The sequence below is a fragment of the Cervus elaphus genome, chromosome 10, assembly GCF_910594005.1.
Source record: "Cervus elaphus chromosome 10, mCerEla1.1, whole genome shotgun sequence".
NCBI classification, from domain to species: Eukaryota; Metazoa; Chordata; class Mammalia; order Artiodactyla; family Cervidae; genus Cervus; species Cervus elaphus.
Window position 1 is genome coordinate 40,299,746 of NC_057824.1, and position 20,824 is coordinate 40,320,569.

General features: G+C 47.5%; 1 protein-coding gene across 1 annotated transcript; it reads right to left on the reverse strand.

The window, feature by feature from the left end:
* Nucleotides 1–688: 688 nt before the first annotated feature.
* On the reverse strand, nt 689–14,767 carry KIF22 (kinesin family member 22). Its single transcript, XM_043914711.1, has 14 exons — nt 14,679–14,767; nt 8,389–8,584; nt 6,959–7,086; nt 6,714–6,868; nt 6,121–6,330; nt 5,802–6,032; nt 5,512–5,665; nt 5,251–5,386; nt 3,138–3,306; nt 2,464–2,632; nt 2,014–2,081; nt 1,065–1,277; nt 918–977; nt 689–829 (listed from the first exon to the last, which is right to left on the reverse strand). Exons 1-14 carry the CDS (start codon nt 14,731–14,733, stop codon nt 782–784), a joined length of 1,992 nt encoding a protein of 663 aa, XP_043770646.1. The 5' UTR covers nt 14,734–14,767; the 3' UTR covers nt 689–781.
* Nucleotides 14,768–20,824: the final 6,057 nt, after the last annotated feature.

The following is a 20,824-nucleotide window of genomic DNA, read 5'->3' on the forward strand; positions in this document are numbered from 1 at the left end:
GGAGGAGGCGCGCGGGGCGGGCGGGAGGGGGGAAGGAGGAGGAGGGTGGGGGGAGCGGAGCACACTGCGCGCGAGGAGGGAGGGCGGGCGGGGGGCGCGAGGACACACAAGAGGCTGGAGCGGGCGCGAGCGCGAGCGCGCGCGAGGCCCGCGGGAGGGGGGAGGTACGGAGGGACTCTGGCGGGAGGAGGGACAGGGGAGCCACCCAGCAGCCGGAGTCGCCCCAAGCGCGAGACCCCTGAGACGGCCGCTGATTGGCTGACGATGGCGCAGGTGGTGGGCGCGCGGGAGACGGGGCGGCTTCTCTCTCTCTCCCCCCCTCAAAGATTCCACCCCCCGCTTCCCTCCGCCAGCGGCCGTTATTCCGCGCGCACGCGCACAAACTCGCTGTAGTTGTCGAGCGGGAGAATAGGGGAGCGCGCGCCGGGGTTGCGGATGGGGCGGGGCTAAGCTCTAAGCGCGCGCCCGCCTAACGGTCGTCGTCCTAGGGCTTTCGCGGGAGCTTTTTGTTTCCTCTCGGCCACCGTCCCGTCCCTCTCCCACTCCAGCGGTTTATTTACAATCCTGCGCCGCTTCGTGTTTTCCCAAAGATGGCGCCCAAAGAAGTTTGCCGGCGGAGCTTGTGGCCCATCCCAAGGGCAATTATACCCCGGCCCCGCCCCTGTAGTCCCAAGAATCAGGCTGAAGCAACGGGGTGAAAACTGTATTTACAAGACAAGCAGTTACACAAGGACTTAAAAAAAAAAAACGGGGGCGAGGGACAGAGGAGGGGCGCCAGCAGTCAGGAGGGGCCACAGCCCTGGCCCGCGGCAAGACCCAGGATGTTCGCCTGCAACACAGGAGGGAAGGGGAGAGCAGGTTTAGAGCCGGGCAGGGCACAAGCCAGGGGAACAAGGGGGCCCGAGCCGCGAGCTCACCTTCAGGAACGACTCCATCTGTTTCCCCGATATGCCCTCCACGCGTTCCAGGTCCTCAACCTGGCAGGACAACAGCGATGGGGAAGGGTCTAGGCCAGGTTCCCCCCACCCAACTCCATTCCAAGGCTGTCCTCCCTGGGCCATTACCTGGCTGAAGGGGCCGTGGAGCTCCCTCCAGCCCACGATGAGCTGAGCCTTCTTTTGGCCAATGCGCTGCAGGCTGCGCAGATCACGGGCTGAGCCTTCGTTCAGCAGATCTAATATTTTTTGGCGACCATGGGCCAGTAACTCTGGGCTGATCTGTAGCTCCCAGCCGTCCTCAGCCTTCTCTTCTGGCTGTGAGGCATCTAGGGACTCCAGCTATGAGGCAGGAGGTGAGTGACAGAAACAGTTTGCTGTTCGGCCCACGGCAGTGAACCGCTCTGCACTCCTCGCCAAGGATAGGCGTCTTAACAGCAGCTACCTGCCCGCCCTCCCCAGCCTGTTTCCCTCCTGTCCAGGGTCTGTTCTGACACCCTTCCCTCTGGTCACTCTGGTGTGATTCCCAATTTATCTGATTTGTGAAAGAGTAGAATAGAATTGTGATGATCAAATGAGTTAATGAATGTAAAACACAGAGCAAGCTCTTAAATCGGATCCCTCATTTCTGAAAAGGAAAGAATAAGTTCTTTCATCTCCAGGAAGGCACATAAGATAAAGTTCTCAACAAACGACTCTCAGTTGATGTCATCTCAGTTTAAAAATTGAGGTGGGTCTTTCAGTGTTATTTCTTGACTGTTTAGTTGTCTGCCTAAGTGGGCTCTGTAGTTTGTAGAGGGCAGGACCCATACACACTGTGCCTAGTAAGTAGCTACTGAGAGTGAGAGCGTTGGGAAGAAAGAAAAATAACAGGTGATGGACACCCATCCTGCTAGGTACATTCATATTACCCACATTTCATCCTAAATGCCCTGTAAGGCATTCAGAGGGTAAGCAACATGGAAGGGTTGTAAAAGCTGATAAGGGTTTGGCCAGGCCACGTAACTCTGTGGCCAGTCCTCTTCCCACTAGAGGTCTCTGCCTTTTCTCCTGGGCTCAGCTTACAAGCTACTCTCACCTTTCTCTTCCGACTTTTCTTCTTCAAGATGTGGATCTCAGCATTTGGGGATGCTGCCTGCTCCTGAACTGAAAGTAAGAATTATGAGCTGGAGTCAGAGCAGAGGCCACTTTTCAGCCCCCCTGGTAGCCATTTGGTCTTCCATTACTGATTCCTTAGTTCCCCTCCTCCAAGTTAACCTTCTCTTTTGTTTCCACAGGACCTTTCTCATACTTATATATGAACATAATCTCAGTTGGTCTTTAATGATAATCAGTCATGCGCTGGTCAGTCTACCCCACTGGACTAAATGACTGAGAGCAGTACACCCAGCTCTTACTTCATATCCACTTTCCCCCTTTCCATCACGGTGGGAGGACATGAGTGACATAAAGACAGTTGCTCCAAACATCACCTTTCTTCCAAGATCTCAGTTATCTGGGCCCTTCTGGCCCCTATAGCCAAACTTACTCAGTTGTAGAGGCATCACCACTGCCTTTTTGAGGGGCTTAGCCACTGTGACTATACGGCGAGCAAGGGGTCGGAGCATTGTGGGAGAGTAGTTCTCTTTCTCCTTGGGGTCAGCAGCCTCCTGGGCCAGCACTTTGGCTTCCAGTTCTTTTTGCTTCATCTTAAGCCTCTGTTAGAAAGGATCAGGGAGAGATATGACCCAGAACCAACTTTAGGGCAGTGGACTAGGAAAGTGAGTGTGCAGGGCTCTGAGGCTTTAGAAGAGCAGAGTGAGCACCTACAAGAGAAACTACCAGGAGACAACTGGAGCCCAGGGTAATTAAAGGTTTTCTAATGATCAGGGCTGCCCAGAGGTAGAAGGAGCTTCTTTGTGAAATACTGAAAGGAAAGGCTGTTCAAGCAGAGTCCTAACTTAATTTGATCTGGGTTTTAGCAAATGGCAGTGTCTTACACTTGTACCTGGAATTTTTTCCTCTTGTCCCCTCACCTGTGATCTCAATTATTTTTCAAAGTTCAGTTAAGGAAATTCAAGCAAAAGCTATAGAAGGGAGGGATTCCAGTGTTGGGTGAAAACTGGATGCTGGTCCAGCCTTTCTGGTCCTTCCCTATCTGAAGATCCTCCGACTACTTCTCAAGGTCAGCAAGAATCCCAGCCCCAGCCTCCCAACACTTACCTCAATTTCCAAATCCTTCTCTTCCACTGTCTTCATGAGCACCATCCGCTCTCGCTTTGGGGTGCTCAGCAAAGGGGTCCCCTGGCTCCCCTGGGAGCCCAGCAGACGGTCCAAGCTTAGAAGGCGCTCCAGCATTGCCGGATCCATGCTGCTTAGCTTCTGTAGGGGGCTGAGCACACAAAGAGGTTACTCCCCACTTACCTCTTCTCTCATCATCATCTCCAGCAGCAGGATTCCCCTCATCCTGCCTTAACTTGGTGTTTCTGTGGTTCCAGAACCCAACTGTTAACTTGCTGGCAACCCTGAACAAGTTATCCAGACACCCTAGGTGCAGTGTCTTCTTCAGGTGAATGGGGATCAATCACTACCTGCCTAGGTAAACCTCTCAAGGAGGCCAGATCAAATGAGAAGAAGCATTTCATCACCACTGAATGGCAGGTATTCATGGGATCTAAGACATCCCCCTGCCCTGAGGGGTACAGTCAAACAGTAAGAAATCATAAGGTGACAGCAAGGGCCATCCGTCTGCCTGTTCATTTGGAGGAGCAGTTGGTGCAAGATTCACAGGGGAGGTCATCTTCAGCGGGGCTCTGAAAACCACTGAAGACCTCAAATGCCAAGCCTTTCTCCTGTGGGCAGTAGGAAAAGCCTATTCAAATAGAGACCTAACTTAATCTGAACATGTTAACATTTTTTCCTTCTGTCTAGAATTTCCCCCTCACATCTGATCTCAGTTATCATTCAAAGTCAGTTTGATGCCACCTTTCTAGTGATGCCAGCTTGGCTGTGTGTCTTCTTTCCTACACTATGAACTAGCTTCTCGAGGATAGAAATTGCCCTGTTCTTTATGTACAAGGGCCTCCGAGAGCAGGATCAGAAAGTACAGGTAAACACAGAAGTCATTTCTTCTTTCCTGGCTGTCGCAGAACAAAAGGATCCTCCTTCCCTATTGTGCTCTGTACTGTCAACCTCGAGTCATATACGATGTTCCCGTCTTGCTTCCTCTACTGAAATATGAGCCTGCTGAGGTTGGGGTCTGTTTGGGTCTGATGTACCCCACGTCTGAGGTTATCCAAGGTGCCTATCTGGCAGAGACCTTGCCTGTTCATGTGCTTTACAGATGTGCATGTGTATATGTTTCTCTGAGTCTGTACACACAGGAGAGGCCGCTGCTGACAAATGGTTTAAGAAGGACACGATTGAGAGATGGGGTTCTGAGTGAACACAAGTATCCAAGCGCCTTTTGCCATCCTTTCTAAAATAGTGAGTTGGTCAAAAAGTTCGGGTTTTTCTGTAAGATGCTATGAAAAAACCTGAATGAATCTTTTGGTCAACCTAATACAACTGTCCCCTGGGGCAGAATGTGCACTAATCCTTGGCCTCCTCAGGTCACCTCTGTTCAGTTGTCTTAGGACTTAAGAGAGTTGAGAAGCTTTATTGGAGCTAGGAGTAGAAAAAGGACAAAGATCAAGATGCAAGTGGTTCCTTGGAGGGCTAGGTGGCCAGACACAGAAAGCAAGACCACTGAACGGGGATGACTTGAACATGAGTGCATACTGGGCCATGAGGTGGGGCTGTCAGAACAGGAAGGGAGGTCACACACCTCCCTGGTTTAGAGAGGCCTTGTTTGGATTGAGGGTAGAAGCAGGGCAAAGTTAGGACAGCAGCTGACCCCATGGAAAGTCACAGAAAGGCTGGACGCTTGACACACAGACTGAGTCTCAATGAGACATCTTTCTTTTTATCTTCTTTGCTATGCTTTATCCTTGGGACCTGAAAGACCTGGTCCTCATTACTCCTTGAATCAGAAGTGAAAGTGCTCATCCTTGCAACATTGGTGCCAAAATGTTAGATTTTGCTGACTGACTAAAGGATTGGAAAAAAGGGGGGGGCAGGGGGTGGGGGTGGCGGCTAGGAGCTTCCTTATGACCCCTGATAGCAGCATCAAAGCTGGAGGTTGCAGTGAATTCAGTAGAGTAGGATTTTGGCTGAATCCAGTAGAACAAGAAGTTCACAACTCAAGGATACAACAGACTAAACCCACAGCCACTCTGCACCCAACCCAGACACAACAGGAAAGGGAATGTGCCAAGACCCCTCCCTCTCTGCTCACCTGAGTTTCTGGGAGGCAGAGGCTGGAGCTACTGGGAGTTTGGGACTCCTGGTTTCCTCTTCCTCAGGGCCTCTGGCTCTCTTTGCCTCTGATGGGCCTAGCAGTTCTTTCTGAGACAGTTTAACAGGTGCCAAGACTAGGGGAAGATTGGAAGGTGGGGAAAGAGGGGGCGTCAATTTCTGTGCTGATCCTTGGTGGATTCAGCAAACTCCCCAGGTGTCCAGCCTTGGCCTGTTCACTCCAGCCCACCCTAGTCCTCACCAGGAAGCTGCAGGCTCTCATTGGTAAAAGGCCGGTTGATTACTTCCTTGGACCTGGCTGCAAAGTTGAGTGCAGAGACTGTGTCCAGGTAGAAGCGTCTCTCAGGGGCAATGTTGGCAATGAGGATGCTGTGAGCTGAGCCACCCAGAGAGTCCTGAGAGACAGGGACAGGGCAGGGTGGGTAGGTAAGTAGCCTCACCTTCCCCCTGCCTGACCTCTGTTCCCCGATACCCTGGCAGGCCTGAGAGCCCCCTTTTCCAGCCCCTTTTACCCGAGATTGGAGGCCTGACCTGCAACAGGCGAGTGAGCTTGCTGTCCCGGTAGGGTACCCGAGGGAGGCCCTGGTTCAAGGCATCCACCACCTTGCCCAATACAAACAGGGAGGTGTTGATGGCACCACTCTCCTTCAGCCTCAGGCCCTTGTTGCCTGTGCGTCGGTTGTCCTCTGAGCCAGCCAAGTCAATCAGGTAGAGTTTCCCCTCCCGCTGGCGAAATGGGGCCAAGCGTTCTCGCTGATCCACCTGGGGGCAAGAGCAAGGGCCCCCATTTAGTTCACATTCCCGGGGCTCCACAGGTCCTCACCCCTGTCGGGGGCGGGGGGGACCTCACCTTAACCAGGAGCACAGCATGACTGCGGGAGGAGCGCTGGTTGAGCCGGGTGGCTCCCACCGTCCGGTTTCGGCTGGCTGGCAGGAAGTGCCGCTCAAAATCAGCAAAGCTAGTGATGGGCTTCTGCGTGAGGCCCGGAATCAGGATGTTTCCTCGGCAGTCTTCTCTGATCACCAGGTCTCCCGATGAAGGTTCCAAGAGGTCTAATACCTATGTGAGCAGTGAGGGGTACGGCCAATTCTCCACTTACAGGCTGCCTATGGTTCTCATTTTCTTTGCTGGATTCTCAGAGTTGTGCCATTTGCTACCCCAACCTCTGTCTTTCCAGGTCTCCTTGCTAGATCAAAACTTCATGTTCCAGAACCAGGTCTGATTTTTACCCTTTGTTTCTTCCCTCTTCAATCAGAAAGGGGCCTTGAGGACTTCCCGGTGGTCCAGTGGCTAAGATTCCACACTCCCAGTGCACGGAGCCTGGGTTTGATCCCTGGTCAGGGAACTAGATCCCACATGGCTCAACTAAAGATCCCACATGTGCCCCAACTAAGACCCTGAGCAGCCAAATAAATATTTAAAAATGGGGCCAGGGGGCTCACCTTTTCCTGGTAGATCTCTAAGTAGGACATAGTGACAGAGAGGGCCCACGGCCGGCCCTCAGCACCCTCCTCCCTCGTGAGCTGCAGGAGGTCCATGAGAGCCCGAGGAATCACCCCAGGCTGCTCTGGGCTGCCCAGCATTGTGTGCGTCTTCCCTGGGAAAAGAGTGGAGAGAGCTGTGAGATTTTCTTCCCCGTTCCCGAGTCCCTTCTGGCCCAGGGCTGCTCTGTATCTGCCCTCCTCACCTGCCCCTGTGGGCCCATAAGCGAGCACACTGGCATTCTGCCCTTCCAACAAGTGCCTCAGGATGGGCTGCACCGATCCTGCATAGATGTCCTGCTGGGAGCTCCTCTCCCCGTAGAAAGCATCAAACCTGCAGGCAGGAAGAAAGGCAGGAATCAGTGGCAGGTTCCATTCTCAGCCAGGTCTAGAGGATAAAACTAGTCTCAGCCAGGATAAAACTAGTCTCACATTTAAGGGTCTCTATTCTTCTTCTTATACAAAGATCTAAGAAAGTGCCCATGGAACACCTGTTCTATCCCAGTCTCTGTATTGGTGTAGAAACACGGAGATGAATTTGGTATCCCTGCTCTTAGGAGTTCTGCAGTCTTGTGGCATAGACAGATACCCACACTTTGCTGCGATTCAGGAAACAAAGATGAGAAGGCACTAGGAGGAGGAACATTCTGCCTGGGGAAGGAGGATTTTTGCCAGAGAGAGAAGAGAAAGATACTCTTAAGTGTCAAAAATAGCACACAAGATGTGGTATAAAAGGGCCAGGCTTCCCAATCCTTTTTCACATCACAGAATTTCTAGAAAGTGGCGTCTGTACACAACAGAGCAAAGACCAGATGAGGCTTGACACACCCGAAGCCTACTCACTGTGCTCTGACGGAGCAGCTCTGGCTGAGGCAGGGTTAGCACTGATACACGTGCAGTGTAGCATGTGCTGGGGGAAATGAGGCTGGAAAGAAACTGAAGCCAAGTTGTCAAGGGCCTAGAACAAGGTTGGCAAACTTTTTCCATAAGAAGCCAGATAGTAAATATTTTGGGCTCTGTGGACTACATGGTTCCTTTCACAACTGCTCACCCATCACTGTAGTCAGGCAGAAAGCAGCCGCAGGTAATATGTAAATAAATGAGCATGACTGTATTCCAATAAGGCCTTAGTTTATTGCAGATCTTAGTTTGCCACCCTCTGGCTTAGAATGACAGGCCGAGAAGCCTGAACTGTAAATCTCCCAAGGAACTTTACAATAGCTGTGAGCTCTATCCCCCAAACGTGGGCGGTCTTCTCGGACACCACCCAGTCACAGCCTGGGTTGGCGAGCTGGTCTGTTTCCTCAGTCCTTCCCACCCCTCCCCAAAGGTCCGAGCTGGGCTCCCAGCTCACCTTCGCTGCTCCTTCCCCATTTTGTGCCTGCTTCCTCTCTAAGACTGTGAACAGTATCATGTATCTGATTCAGCCTCCAGCCTTTCCTGCACTATCCTCGAGAGGCCCTATCGCAGCGGGCACCCGTGAACATTACCTGAAACGAAGGTGTGGCTAACAAAGCCGCACTAAGGAAGGAAGAAGGATCCTGAGGAGGAGGTCTGAGAAATCACTTCTGGGCAAGTGATTGTGTGAGCAGGCCTAGGAGAGCGAGAACGGGAGGGAGTAGGGCCTGAACCTTACTGGTATTTGAGAGTCTCCTGGTGGTTCCTCCAGTTGGCAATCTCCAGAGAACAGCTGTCCAGGCCCCGCACACAGGGGGTGTCGTTTTCTCCAGCTGTCCCATCCACAAATGGCCGCAGTCTCACAGCTACCCTCACTCGAGCTGGAGGTGGGCGCCGGCCAGCTCCCACCTTGCTTAGCCGACAGCGACCGGCTCCTGGAAGATGATTTTTAGGCGTGAGGTATGGTGGCAGCTTTGCTGAGAGCTAAGGGTAGGAGTGGGATTCCCAGGTGGTGCTAGTGGTAAAGAACCCACCTGGCAATGTGGGAGACATAAGAGACACAGCTTCAAACCCTAGGTTGGGAAGATACCCTGAAGAAGGGCATGGCAACCCACTCCAGTATTCTTGCCTGGGAAATCCCATGGACAGAGGAGCCTGGCGGGCTGCAGTCCATAAGGCTGCAAAGAGTGGGACACGAGTGACACAACGGAGCAAACCCGAATACACAAGGCAGGAGTCTTGGAGGTGGACGCAGTTAATTGAGCTGACCCCTGAAGAATGAGTAGGGTCACTGCCAAGCAATTCAGGGAGAAGGAAAGGCGTGTGTAAAAAGTATGGAGGGGTGAAAGCACAGCCCCCATGTAGAACTGGTAAGGCAGGACTGTGTGTGTCCTGTAGGTGAGTTGAGCACAGAAGGGCAGGATGGAAGAGAAAGATGAATCAAATACATGGTCTCAGGCAGGGTGCAGTGGGGTGCTGAAGGAAAGAGATTATCTATGGCTGGAACCATAAACCAGATCATGTACTTAGCAAATATTCACATTTATGAAGCACTGGCTACGTGCCAGGCACACTTTACCTTCCATGGTGTCCCTGAAAGGTAGCATGTTAGTCCCATTTACCTGTGAAGACTAAGAGATGCCCCCGCCCGCCCATAACCTTGACAACAGAAGCAGGGAAGGAAGCCTGAAGACTGCGTCCCAGAGATACCCCTGGGAGGGTCAGGGGAATCAGCTCATCTCAGGGGAAGCTCTTTCCACCATGGCAGTGCTGGGTGTGTCCGCAAGTTTGGCCTCAGTTCCTATCCTGCTCAGTAGGTAGGTATAAGGGGGTGTAGACTGTAATGTGTATATAAATAACCTAGAGGATCTAAAAATTCTGCATTTCTAGCAGCTTCTAGGTAATGCTTATGCTGCGGTGGGACACTGAATTGTCAAGGTGTGGCAGATCAGGACCTAGGGGATTCTTCTAGGATTAAGGAAGTGGACATTTGCCCCCATCTAAAAACCAGTCACTGAACTCCCTGACCTTTCTGTGCCTCTGTTCTTACCTGGAGTTTCTTATATATATAAATTTGTACATACACACATGTGCCCCCCTGCACAAACTGTTAAGTGATGGTTTTCTCTCCGTGGAGGGTCATGTGGGTTTATTTTCTATGTTACCCAGTTCTGTAATGGTGTAATGTTTGCATTAAAAAATAACAGGAAAAAAAAAAACATAACAACAGGACTTCTCTGGTGGTCCAGTGGTTAAGTGCTTCCATTACAGAAGGTGTGAGCTCAGTCCCTGGTCAGGGAACTAAGATTCCGCATGCCAAGCGGTGTGGTCAAAAAATTTAAAAAAAAGACACTGTGGACAACTTTGGAAAGGATAAAGTCAAGAGGCAGCCTCCAGTCCCTCAGCTTGCAAAGGCACTAACATGCAGTCCTTCTCTGTGGTAAGTTTTCTGTTTAGTTTGCTTCTTATAATTAAATCTAAGTCATTTGGCAGTGGGGGGGGGGGGGGTGGCAGGCAGTTATTTTTATCATCAAAAAACACAATTAAGATAAAACTGGAAAAAAAAAAAAAGGCCTTTCTTTATGTGAGCTGACAAAAATCTATGAGGTAGGTATTTCTGTATTTTAGATACCATACTATAGCTCATAGCTAACAACAAAATTCAAACCTAGATTTCATCTTCAAAAATCTGCTTTTAATGAGGATGTCGTATTGCCTCCCTGTCACATACCAATTGGGAAAGTTCTTGGTAGTTCTGACTCTCCATTTTTGCTGGTGGTGGCAGCTGGTTGCTGGGAACCACAGACCTCATATAAGGTAGCAGGCTGGTATCTGTGGCCAACGTAGAAGCAGCAGGACAAAAAGGTGGACAGGCTACCCCAGGAAGAATCTTTCATGTAAGTAAGATATACCCAAAAGCAGATGGCCTGTTCCAAAAACTGGGCCTCCGTTCCTTCATCTGACAAATGAAGCTAGCAACCACATTTCTCACTTTAAAGTTTACAAAGCACTTGGGCATCTAGTTTTTATTCGACCCTCATGGCAGTCCTGAAAGTCAGAAGGAAGCAGACACATGCAGATGATAAAACTAAGACTGCGAGGAGGTCAATGACTTCTCAAAAATGTCTGCAGGAACCTCCCCTTGCCTGTCTTTCCCAGGGTTTTTTCAGTGAGAACAGAGACGTACATACAGAAGCACTTAAAGAAGCTCAGTGAGCAGTACAAGGGGCAGGGGAAGTCTGTGGTGATGTAGAAAGAGTATAGACTCGGGCTAGACAGAGCTGGATTTCAATTCCAGCTCTAACACTTATCAGCTTGTGACCTTGGGCAAGTGACTTAACATCCATGAGCCCCAGTTTTTTTGTCTATAAAATAGGGTGAGGAGGGCCTTGGAAGATCTTAATGAGGATTAAAAGAAGTAACATATAAAATGTCAACAGAGTAACTAGTACATGGTAAGTAGGTTGGTAACAATTCTAGTTAAGATGGCCTAGGTTCAAATCCTAACTCTGCCACTTACAACTAAATAACCTGGAGAAATGATTTTCCATTCCTATGCCTCAATTTCCACAACCTGTCAAAATGGGGATAAATAAAAATACTTGTTGGGTTCTTATGGCAGTGAGTAAGGTCATTCACATAAAAGTGCTTAGAACAGCAATAGCATTGGTGTGTGTGTGTATAGGCTCAGTTATGTTGGATTCTTTATGACCCCATGGACTGTATGTAGCCTGCTAGGCTCCTCTGTCCATGGAATTTTCCAGGCAAGAATACTGAAGTGGGTTGCCATTTCCTAGTCCAGGGGATCTTCCTGACCCAGGGATCAAACCTGTGTCTCTTGTGTCTCCTGCCAATTGGCCGGCGGATTGTTTACCACTGCGCCACCTGGGAAGCACAACAGCACTGGTACATGATAAAAACCCAGTAAGCATCTTGTTATACATTCATCCATTTTCCAAATGAGGAAATGGCAGTATAGAGAGGTTAGCTAGCCTGCCCATAGTCAATAGCTAGCTAGTGACAGAGCTTCAGATGAAGGTCTAACTCTAAAGTGCATTATGTGATTCCTGGGCCTTCTTAGACCCTACATCCCCACAGGCCTCAGAGCCGGAGACAAGTTCCATCTACTAGCTGTGTGACCTTGGGAAGGCTTCTTTTTCAACCTCTTCAAACCTCAGTTTCTTTTTATAAAAATAACTGTATCTACCTCGTAGGATTGTGAGGAGCCAGAGAAATAATGTACATACAGTGTTTTAACACAGTGCCAGCAGTAAGTACTCAGCAGATATCAGCTATTGTTTTAACTACACATTTCTCTTGCTACTCCCCTCAAGGCAACAACTCACTCCTGCCCTCATCATTCAGCAGGGTCACCAGTGACCTCTTCACTGCTAGAGCCCACAGCCTGGTTCAGTTCCCATCCTGTTTGACTTCCCTGCAGTATTTAACACCCCGGATCTGCTTTCCTTTGGAAAATACACTTTTCCCTTATGTTTTCCCTGCCACCCACCAGCTGTCTAGTCACTCCTCAGTTTCTTCCAGTCTTAGATGTTTTTCCTAAGCTCCTTCTATCCTCTTTCTAGATCAGAGTTGCTCAATTCCTGCACTATTGATATTGTGGGCTGGATAATTCTTGGGGGTGGGGCTCTCCTGTGCACTGTAGGAAATTTAGCACATACCCCACCACTATCACCACTGCAACAACCAAAAATGTCTCCAGACATTACAAGTGTCCCCATGGGGAACACAATTGCCCCCAGTTGAGAACACCATTACTGACTGACTAATTTCACTGGCATGGTCACCTGTGCTCCTGACTTCAATTACCACCTCAAGGCTGATGACTCCTAATTGACACCTCCACACCAGAGTGCTCTCTGCTGCCTTGACACCTCCTCTTACATGGTATTTCAAACTCCACTCGTCTTAAACTGAATCCTTCCCCATCCCTCTGCAACCCCAATATCCTTCTACACTCTCTAACGTAAATAAATGGAACCAACCCCAAAGATCAGACAGGCTTTCTTAACTGCATCTTCTCTCTCATTTCTCACACCAGTTCTTTATTAACATATGCTAATTCTACCTTTTTAAAATAAGTCCACTTCTCTCCTTTCCTACTGGGCAGTCTTTGCCAAGGTTGTCTTCATTTCAAGAGCCTCCCCGATGGTCTCCTTGCCTCCAGTCTCATTCCCTTCGGATCATTCTCCCTCTGCTTCCTCCCCAGCTTCTCCATCACACTCTACCGTAGCTGTACATTTGTCTCTTTTTCATCTAACTGTGAATTCAGTGAAAACAAGTCTTACTTGGCTTGCCTTTATATTCCCAACATCCAGCACAGAGTAGGCTCTCGGGGGGTATTTGCTGAACAAATTAAGATCTGTCAAATGAATAACATAAATTGTGGCCACTGCCAGTCTTCCTCCAAAGCTCAGAGTCCAGGGGAAGATGGAAAGAGAGGCACACTCACACAACTGCCAATGGTAGAAGAGTCTATTTCACCATAAAAGCCACTTTGAAAAAAAAAGAATAATTTTTTTAAAAAGTCACTTTGAGGTTGGGCAAAGTTAGCACTTCTAATTATTTTTAATTTTCCCCCTCCCACAATTCCCAAGCTTCATTCAACTTAAGTCTTCTTTTATTGATAAGGAAATTGAGCCAAAGAGAGCATCTTTGGCCTCTCTTTACAACATGAATAAGAAATAGATCAATTAGTGTCCTTTTCGTTCCAACAAAGCCTAGCAAACTTCTATCCAACCTTTGAAACCCACCTCAAATATCACTCCCTTAATGAAGTCTTCCTAGAATACCCAAGAGTTTATTTCAGATTCTGTGTTCCCTATAGCAGTTTATACATACCTCTCAATGCTTTTCATGTTATAGATTTTTATGACTATCTACTGAAACAGACTAAAGGTCCTCTAAAGGAAGGGACAATATTCATTCAAGCATTTTTATGATATCTACAATGTACCAGACACAGTGGGTCTTGGAAGGCTGAGGGTAGGTTGTGCTCAGACGGCAGGAATATCATGTGCTTGGGCAAAATGGTTAAAAGCAGAGATTCTAGAATCAGATTTGCTGAGTACGAATTCAGACTCCACTATTTAACTCCACTATTAACACTATTTAACTCCACACTGGTTGTGTTAACTTTGAGCAAGCTTTTTAACCTATCTATGGTTCTTTGGTTTCTTCATCTGTAAAACAGGAACAATAGTAAACTACCTCATAGCAGCATGTAGAGATTAAATGATTTATCACCATAAAGTACTTACAACTGTGCCTCACCCCTAGCAAGGGCTCAACATGTGCTTGACATCCTATTAAATAGGTTTGTTTCCAAACAGGGCCCGACAAACAGTAAGGTCTCAGATAAATTCTATGGTGACCATTATAATCACTGACCAGAATTCAGTGTAGAGGAAGACTGTAGAGCAAGATTCTGAATGTCCTAGTAACCTTTCCAAACTTAAAACAGTTCTGACTTGCAGGGCTATAAGAAAAGGAAACAGTCCCTATTTCCCTTTTCTGTGATAACAGCACATCTTATGCTGTCAACTCTCACCCTGCTGCAGACCGTCTGAACCTCTTACCTCTCTCAGGGATCTCCCTGCACCCAAACAACACGTCATACAGGAACTCTTCCCCCCAAACGTGTATCTAGATCCCTTTTGTCCCTATGGTTAGAGTATAAAGTTGGCTACTTTTCGCTCGCTTACTCTTGTAATCTTCCGAGATGGGTCACTGTCCCCATTTTATTAACACGGAAAACTGAAGTTCACAAGGGAAAAGTGAGCTGGGGTCAAAAATGCGCCAGAACTAGGTCTCAACCCGGGTCTACAGACCGACACCGAGAACAGGAAGCAGAACTGCGACTCCCACCCACACTCCCAGCTTTCTCCTCCCCTCCCCCACGCCATTCCGCGGTCTCCGGAACAACTCACGGAGCCCAGACTGGACTCCGACCCATCACCCCGCAAGACTCCACGCTGCAGCAGCCGCCCTGCCCGAGTCGGGCTAGCTTACCCGAGACCGCCGCCGCCATCTCGCGTCGCCTCCGCGCCGGGACCCCGGCGTCCATCCCACTCCCTCCCTGGGCCCGCCTCTCTATTCGAATTTCCCGCTGCCCCGCCCTCTCCACTGGGTTCCACCAATCACGGCTACTCGTGGCCGGAAGCTCCTGCATGTGTCTACCATTATCCCGCCCTCTAGGGCTCGCCTCCTGGTCCTTCAAGAAAAAGTTTCCCCTGGCGGAGAACGCATGCGCGCACGTCGGCTACTTAGCCGTTGACGTCGGGTCGGCGCTCCCGCCCAAACTCCGCCGCCCTAGGCTTTCGCGACAGTGGCCGTCTGGGCCACTAGTGAGCGCTGCGGCGCACTGGGCTCCCGATACCTTCTGGGTTTCGAGGGGTAGGTTTGCATTAAGTGTAGACTTTTCGCTTCATCCCCCCGCCCCGCCCCCCATATAGCTACGAATCGTGGTATGAATTGAGCAAAGGGTGATCGAAGGCACTTGACTGAATACAACTTTCGCTATTTTAGTGGCAGAATAAAAGCACGTTACAGGAATAAAGATGTTGCACGGGAAGGGGATTATTCTAAAGGACTGGCAGTGATCTCCAGCTTTACAGGTTCTTGCCTCAGAAGTTGTTTCTCGCCTTTGTGGGGTGGGAATCGTTTTGTGGATTTGGGCACTTTGCCATCAGGGCCAGTCAGCGGTCTAGTCACTGATTTAGGTCAGGACGACGCTGTCTAGATTGTGGATAATCACATTGCACTCACTTCTTGCTGACCCCAAAGCCACTCTGAGGTGTAGAGGCCAGGTGATGTACGTCCTCTTACGTCTTATTTCTGAGCCGAGGAGACCAACTCGGATGTTCTTTACTTTGTAACTCAGCACTCAGCATGTCCCTGGTCCGTCTCAGGCATGGTCCGTCTCTTACTTAGTGACTTAAACCTTGGTCAACTTGACCCTTGCTCCCATGTCCTATGGGTCTAGCCAGGTAAATAGTTCCCTAGCCCTTGTGGAACCTTAACCATCTTTGAGCTCCTGGTAGGGCCATGGTTTAGACATTATGTCCAACATATCAGAAAACAAATACAACACCAGTGGTTCTCAAATTTTTTGGCCTTGGAATGCTTTTGAATTCTTAAAAATTAAGGCTCCAAAGATCTTCTGTTTGTATGGGGTTTATCCATATTTAATGGGTTAGAAATGAATACAAGTTTGAAGCATGTATTAATACACTTTAAAAAATTACAGAAACAAATCCGTAGAGACAGAACGTTGATTAGTGGTTGGCAGGGAATGGTAAGGAATTGATGAACTGGGACTGTTGCTAATAGATTGAAATTTCTTTCAGGGGTGACGGAAATGTTCTGGAATTAGACAGTGGTGATAGATGCACAACACAGTGAATGTACTAAAAACCACCAAAATGTACACTTAGAAATGATAAATTTTATGTTATATGAATTATGTCTCCATTTAAAAATTGCCCAAAATTGCAATAAGAAACTCTTTACATGTAACATAGATAAAATTTTAATTTTTAAAATGACTATTTTCCAAAGCAAAGAAAAAAGAAGAGTGACATTGTTTTACCTTTTTACAAACGTAATGTCTGGTTTGAACTTCCCAGGTGATTCCATGATAAAGAATCCACCTGCCAATGCAGGAGACTCAGGAGTCTCAGGTTCTATCTCTGGGTGGGAAAGATCCCCTGGAGTAGGAAATGGCAACCTTCTCCAGTATTCTTGCCTAGAAAATCCCATGGACAGAGGATTCTGGTTGGTTACAGTCCATGGGGTTGCAAACAGTTGGACACAACTGAGCTTGCATGCCCACTGTCTGGTTTAAGATGAAATAGCAGGATTCTTATATGTGCTTCTGTAGTCAGTCTGTTGTAATATCACACATCATATAACCTCTTGAAAACTCGGCAGTATACTCAAGAAAGAATTTAAGTGAAAAGTCAAATGGTATTTCAGTTTTTTAATGAAAATAGTTTTGGCCTTGCAGACCCCTAACAGTGTCTCAGGGATCTCCAGAATTTCCTATACCACACTTCAAGAACCATTAGAGGATTGGCATTTTGGTCTTCCCTGCACTCTACAGAGGACTGTTTGGGCTTCGCTAGTGGTGTAAGTAGGAAATAGATTTTAAGGGACTAGATCTGATAGACAGCCTGATGAACTATGGACCGAGGTTCGTGACATTGTACAGGAGACAGGGATCAAGACCATCCCCAAGGAAAAGAAAGGCAAAAAGGCAAAATGGTTGTCTGAGGACTCCTTACAAATAGCTGTGAAAAGAAGAAAAGCGAAAAGCAAAGGAGAAAAGGAAAGATATTCCCATTTGAATGCAGAGTTCCAAAGAATAGCCAGGAGAGATAAGAAAGCCTTCCTCAGTGATCAATGCAAAGAAATAGAGGAAAACAACAGAATGGGAAAGACTAGAGATCTCTTCAAGAAAATTAGAGATATCAAGGGAACATTTCAGGCAAAAATGGGTTCGATAAAGGACAGAAATGGTATGGACCTACCAGAAGCAGAAGATATTAAGAAGAGGTGGCAAGAATACACAGAAGAACTGTACAAAAAAGATCTTCACGACCCAGATAATCACAAGGGTGTGATCACTGACCTAGAGCCAGAAATCCTGGAATGTGAAGTCAAGTGGGCCTTAGAAAGCATCACTACGAACAAAGCTAGTGGATGTGATGGAATTCCAGTTGAGCTATTTCAAATCCTGAAAGATGATGCTGTTAAAGTGCCGCATTCAATATGCCAGCAAATTTGGAAAACTCAGCAGTGTCCACAGGACTGGAAAAGGTCAGTTTTCATTCCAATCCCTAAGAAAGGCAATGCCAAAGAATGCTCAAACTACCGCACAATTGCACTCATCTCACACGCTAGTAAAGTAATGCTCAAAATTCTCCAAGCCAGGCTTCAGCAATACATGAACCGAGAACTTCTAGATGTTCAAGCTGGTTTTAGAAAAGGCTGAGGAACCAGAGATCAAATTGCCAATATCCACTGGATCATCGAAAAAGCAAGAGAGTTCCAGAAAAACATCTATTTCTGCTTTATTGACTATGTGAAAGCTTTCGACTGTGTGGATCACAATAAACTGGAAAATTCTGAAAGAGATGGGAATACCAGACCACCTGACCTGCCTCTTGAGAAACCTGTATGCAGGTCAGGAAGCAACAGTTAGAACTGGACATGGAACAACAGACTGGTTTCAAATAGGAAAAGGAGTACTTCAAGGCTGTATATTGTCACCCTGCTTATTTAACTTATATACAGAGTACATCATGAGAAACGCTGGGCTGGAAGGAGCACAAGCTGGAATCAAGATTGCTGGGAGAAATATTAATAACCTCAGATATGCAGATGACACCACCCTTATGGCAGAGAGGGAAGAGGAACTAAAAAGCCTCTTGATGAAAGTGAAAGAGGAGAGTGAAAAGTTAGCTTAAAGCTTAACATTCAGAAAACTAAGATCATGGCATCTGGTCCCATCACCTCATGGGAAATAGATGGGGAGACAGTGGAAACAGTGTCAGACTTCATTTTTTTGGGCTCCAAAATCACTCTGGATGGTGACTGCAGCCATGAAATTAAAAGACGCTTACTCCTTGGAAGGAAAGTTATGACCAACCTAGATAGCATATTAGAAAGCAGAGACATTACTTTGCCCAACAAAGGTCCATCTGGTCAAGGCTATGGTTTTTCCAGTGGTCATGTAAGGATGTGAGAGTTGGACTGTGAAGAAAGCTGAGCGCTGAAAAATTGATGCTTTTGAACTGTGGTGTTGGAGAAGACTCTTGAGAGTCCCTTGGACAGCAAGGAGATGAAACCAGTCCATCCTAAAGGAGATCAGTCCTGGGTGTTCATTGGAAGGACTGATGCTGAAGCTGAAACTCCAGTACTTTGGCCACCTCATGCGAAGAGTTGACTCACTGGAAAAGACCCCGATGCTGGGAGGGATTGGGGGCAGGAGGAGAAGGGGGAGACAGAGGATGGGATGGCTGGATGGCATCACCGACTCGATGGACATGAGTTTGAGTAAACTCCGGGAGTTGGTGATGGACAGGGAGGCCTGGCGTGCTGCGATTCATGGGGTCGGAAAGAGTCGGACACGACTGAGCGAGTGAACTGAACTGAAGTGGTGCAGACAGTAAAGAATCTGCCTCCAATGCAAGAGACTTGGGTTGATCGCTGGGTTGGGAAGATCTCAAAGATCCCCTGGAGAAGGGAATGACTACCCACTCCAGTATTCTTGCTTGGAGAATTTCATGGATGGAGGAACCTGAAGGGCTACAGTCCATGGGGGTCACAAAGAGTCCGACATGACTGAGCAACTAACACTTTTATTCAGGTTTTCACATCTGTGGTCAGTTCCCAGGTATATGGTAAGATACCTGCCAGAAATAGTGAAAAGAGCATAGCTCAGGGAGTCAGGACTTCTAAGATCAAAACAATTGCTTAGGTACAGGGCTTTGTTGCCAGGCACCTGGGGTCAAGATATTTAACCTCTTTGTGCCTTAATTTCCTTAGCTCTTGAAAGGGAATGATGGTTGGATCTACTTCCTAGGCATGTGCATCTGCCTGGTAGCAATTCCAATTGTTAAACACCTGATATTCCAGGAGAAACAATAATTAAAAAAAAACAAAAACAAAAACACTTCCAAACTATATCCTTAAGTAGCAAAGGAGAGCAAAGTTGGATATAAGAGCTGACACCAGGGACTTCCCTGGTGGTGCAGTGGCTAAGGTTCTGTGCTCCCACTGCAGGGAGCCCAGGTTCAATCCCTGGTCAGGGAACTAGATCCTACATGCCACAGCTAAGAGTCCAAATGCTGCAGCTAAAGATCCTGCATGCCTCAACAAAGATCAAAGATCTTGCATACTACAACTAAGAGCTGACACAGCCAAATAAATAAAGAAAATAAACATTAGAAAGTAAACTTTAAAAAAAAAACTCAATGAGTCCAAAAGCTATTTAGTTTTTCTTTTGTATTCCCCATCTCAGAGAATATCCTTCTTCCCAGTTGTCCAAGCTACTGATGTGGTCATTCTCCTAGATTCTCTTTCACTCACCCTCTTGCATTTACTTATCAATTCTTCTGAGCCCTCAAATCTCTCAAATTCTTCCCCCTCAAATCTCTCAAAGTCTTCCCTTTTCTCTCTCATGTTATTGCCTTTGTACAGACATTATCATTTATGATCTAGAACTAGTCTCTTAACTATTTTATCTCATCCTGCTTTATCTTTAGTCCATTTCCCCCAATTTACACCAGAAAAATGATGTACAGCATATCAATCTGATGGGCAAAATTTGGTCCAATGCCATCCCATAATCCATAAAGTTTAAATAGTTCAGTATTATGTTCATGGTTCCTGCCTTTCTATGAAGCTTCATCTTTTGCCCAGTTGTGCTTTGCATTTTGCCTGTACTGAACCACTTGTAGTTCTCATATCTTCATATTTCTACATAAGCCAGACTCAGTACTGTTCCTCCACAGACACACACACACAGACTGCCCTGACCTTCCAGAGAAAGTTAACCCTCCTTTTGGCTCTCTTAGCATATTATGAAAAACACCTTTGTTATGGCACCAAACCAACAGTTTAACTAGAGGAAAAGAACCAGATCTTCAGTACTGCTTGTATTCCTACCCTTTAGCAGGGACTATTTGGTAAATGTGTGATTAGCTTAATTCAGCAATCTTAAAACTCAAGTTTTTAAGTAAGGGGACATTTTCCTTAATCATAATCTCCTGCCAAAACCTAATAAGGACTAGATAAAAGCCAGGAATCCCTCCCCTCAATTCCCTTCTGCCATGGCTGCCCCTTTGGTGCCAGTCCCCTAACTGGGTGCAAAAAACAAAAAAACAGGCTTTCCTAAAGTTGACCAAATATCTGATCTGTCAAAAAGCTGTCAGATTCAGCCATAAGAAGGACTAAAGTACTGATATATGCTCTAACATGGGTGAAACTTGAAAACACTATGTTAAATGGCAGAAGCTAGACATAAAAGGCCACGTTGTTGTATAATTTGATCTGTGTGAAATATCTGGAAAATGTCTGGAATAAGCAAACCCATAGAGACAAAAAAAGAGATGAGGGTTACTAGGGGCTAGGGGAGAGGAGAATGGAGAGTG

What these genes read in the sequence shown, in the direction of transcription:
- KIF22 (XM_043914711.1), bottom strand. Translation starts at nt 14,733, where the DNA reads ATGGACGCCGGGGTCCCGGCGCGGAGGCGACGCGAGATGGCGGCGGCG. An exon ending in ATGCTGTGCTCCTGGTTAAG is followed by an intron (nt 6,033 to 6,120) that starts GTGAGGTCCCCC and finishes TCTTGCCCCCAG; the next exon opens with GTGGATCAGCGAGAACGCTT. An exon ending in GGTGATGCCTCTACAACTGA is followed by an intron (nt 2,082 to 2,463) that starts GTAAGTTTGGCT and finishes TCTTACTTTCAG; the next exon opens with TTCAGGAGCAGGCAGCATCC.